This window comes from Morone saxatilis, unplaced genomic scaffold, assembly GCF_004916995.1.
Source record: "Morone saxatilis isolate NCDOM2014 unplaced genomic scaffold, NCSU_SB_2.0 Contig5, whole genome shotgun sequence".
Lineage (NCBI taxonomy): Eukaryota > Metazoa > Chordata > Actinopteri > Moronidae > Morone > Morone saxatilis.
Genome location: NW_023340095.1, coordinates 1,580,288 through 1,583,521, shown reverse-complemented (window position 1 = coordinate 1,583,521; position 3,234 = coordinate 1,580,288). Strand labels below are relative to the sequence as shown.

Below are 3,234 nucleotides of genomic sequence, written 5' to 3'. Positions count from 1 at the left end.
GTAATACTCATTGGAGACCACTACTTAACTATTCTAGAGGCTGCCAGCTCGGGAAGTCTCTTTTTGTAAAGTCCCACTGTATGGTTATATATGTACTCGCCCCTCTGTTCCGTCCAACAGCGGCAGATAAATTTCATCCATAATTCCCTCTGTTTTACACTAACTTTCCTGCAGTTGATTTGCAGGTATTTGGGTGCATTGGTGCATTTATCAGCGTTTTGTGTATGTGTTGAGTTGCATTGAATATAATATGGAAATGGCATTAAAATATGTTGCTAAAAAAAGGTCTCTTAGAGAAAAAGGGACAGGAACCATAGAGCGAGTGTCTGGTTTGCTTGAACACTCCAGCCTTCATGGCGCCATAAATAGGACAAAAAATGCAATATTAAATATAATTTATAAAAATACAGCACACCCTTTTGCAAGCTGGATTGTAAGCACATCAATCAAATGTCCTTTTAAGCTCTCCAAGATAACCTTGGATTTTATTGATAATTTTATGATACTGTAGTGGAGTGAGATAAACTACTACTGAACAACCACGACACAACAGGTCGACCAGCCTTTACAACTAAAGCTGTTACACTCACTGTTATAACAGACATTTCCATTAATACAACCTGTGGACCAATGCAAAACAGTGCAAAATACTTTATTTTGAGTGAAACACACTCATCATAGAGCCTCAAACTCATCCTCCAAACTACAACATGTGTCTCTGTTTAAACACACAGCAGGCCTATGTACATAAATACATCACTTTTACCAAATCTAACGTTACAGTTCATCAAGAAAAGCAGCCGGAAACAGTCAGTAGACTACAGCACAGCATTTCATATGTGAGAGCATTAAAACAACATAACACAGTTTTGTTCATTTGTATTTTCTGTTTTTCTACATGATGATGTTTGACATTTACTTTTTATCATGAAAGTCATTAACTTGCATTTAAAGCCAAAAATCTACTCACACATGAAGGAGTAATACACAACAGTGTACCACCAATTACAATCAATCAGTAACTGAACACAAATACGAATAAAACTAAACAGAATCAGCAGTAAACTGAAAGCTTAACGGCATTTTATTCTACTGTACATCTCAGCAAATGTCACATATTGTAGTGTAGAAGGATTCTTATATACAGTCTGTACAACCTCCTGAGCACCTGCTGCTCATTTCAACACAACATGGTAGCCGTCTGTGTTTTCATCTGGAAACAGAAAGCGAAGCAGTGAAAGATCACTCAACAGCACATTAAAGTATGATGGAAGCTGAATGTTTGTAACTTAAAGGTGGAAGATAATTACCCCTTGTAGTGCTGAGGATGAAGCTCGTTTCCTCCCTGAAGTTCTGCACCATCTGAAACAAAAAGGATCGACCCGTGTTAACTGCAGTCCTCCCTCCTGACCCCCCAGCTCTGTGAGCCAATGGGGGTAACAGACGTAGGTAGATGGTTATATAAACTAAAGACAGGACTGTACTGAACTCATTACATGTATGTCACATAATGTAACAGCTGTTCAGCCTCGCAAACACTTAAAGGATAGAGAGAAACATTTTAAACTCCTGATTATACACTTACCGTAAAACTTCCAATAAAAGCAGGGTCCCTAGTGGACGCAGGTCTCGTTTAAAAGCCTAGCGTGGTCTACAATAGAGGCCTCGTCTGGATTTTATAGAAATTATCTCTCTAAGTATAAAACCTCTTAAAACCCAACCGGGTCGCCCGCTTGACAACAAGTTTTAAGACGTTTTGATCTCCTTGACAAATATGAATGTTTAAACATCATTAGATCAGTTAGATTCTCCACAATTCAATCACTCACTATATTTTGCAAAAACTATCAACACAAAAGTAAAACGTTAATTTTTAATAAAAAAGAGAGACGGAAACAATCAACTCTAAAGCGATCATAATGTTCATGTTAGTTGTCAAATGTGCTAAACAAAACTCAAGAGAAGCAGCAGTTTAGTTTAGTTTTGTGCTAAAGGAATTAAATCCCTGTCCCTAATAGAGGCAGGGGGAATTTAGTGGTTTAAGCAAATAAACGCCCAGGCTTTTATTAGAAGTTTTACGGTATACAGCGATGATTTGTTGCATGACATTTAGTTTTTAGGAAATAATTACTGAGCTCCAGACTACAGCCACGATTACAGTGTTCAATACTCTAGAGGAGAGTCTTCTCATTGATTGCACTTTCTTTTGTTCTAAATCTAAATCTAGTTCAGTAATTGTCCATACTGTCTCCAGATGCAGTGTCTTGCATCTATAGATACACAGACCAAACAGGCTTACAAGACAGACTATCAGTGTCCATGAGGTGGTAGGTAGGTGTGAGACCAAATACAGATTATAGGAAAACATGAATAGTTATTATAGTTATTATAATATTCTGTATGTCTTTATATTTCAAGCTGCAGTAGGTTACTTCTATAAAAATAACTTTTTGTCATATTCTGACATTGACATGAGTCAGATAATCCGGCTCCTAATGGGATTTGGAAGAATCCACCGGGCCCGAACGAAACCAACCAACCATTTGTGAACAGCGTGAGGAGTTAGGGGCTGATACCTCGTCGGAGACTATGACGTGGATCCCGTTGGGTTTCTGTCTGTAGATGTGTGTGATTTGCTGCGGACTGATGTTGTACAGCAGCGCGATCTTCTCAGACAGGTCCAACAGTGTCAGCTCCTCCAGGTACAGAGCGTGGTAAACTGCAGGGGGGGGATCACATCATTCACTCTCAGAAGGTTTTTCTAGTAGAAGTAAAAGTCTTCTCGTCAGTATTTCATATTCTAGATACCCAAAATATGTGATAACATCATTTTAAACTATATAATATAGATACTATATATACTAATATAGAAGAATAATGTGACTCTACTTACTCATTTACATACAGTGTTGACTTTATTAGGTACATTTTAACAATCTAATGCACTCCAAGTCTACTTTCATAGTTCCTATAATGGTTTAACCATGAGCTCAATAATAAACACATAATTATAATTGCATATTTCCAACCTAATGAGCTTTGTAAAGATGTTATGGGCAGGGTTGTTGTATCAGATTGCATTATATCACTGTGTATCACTCCCAGCACCACCAGTATGGCATGACATTAAAGTACAGCAGCGACAGTGCATACAGGAGGCAGCTTTATTACTTATTACAAGATTATTTATTGTTGTTGAATCTGGTTGATACTGAAACAAAATATTACAGGAAA

At 37.6% G+C, this 3,234-nt stretch overlaps 1 protein-coding gene across 1 annotated transcript in view; it reads right to left on the bottom strand.

Moving 5' to 3' along the window:
- Positions 1-587: 587 nt before the first annotated feature.
- The window catches only part of tfcp2l1 (transcription factor CP2-like 1), a gene marked incomplete in the record, with an annotated part of 12,335 nt that continues 9,688 nt past the window's right edge, over positions 588-3,234 (bottom strand). The window contains 3 exon segments of the mRNA XM_035675953.1: positions 588-1,213; positions 1,311-1,362; positions 2,577-2,719. Coding sequence (XP_035531846.1) covers positions 1,176-1,213; positions 1,311-1,362; positions 2,577-2,719 — 233 coding nt within the window.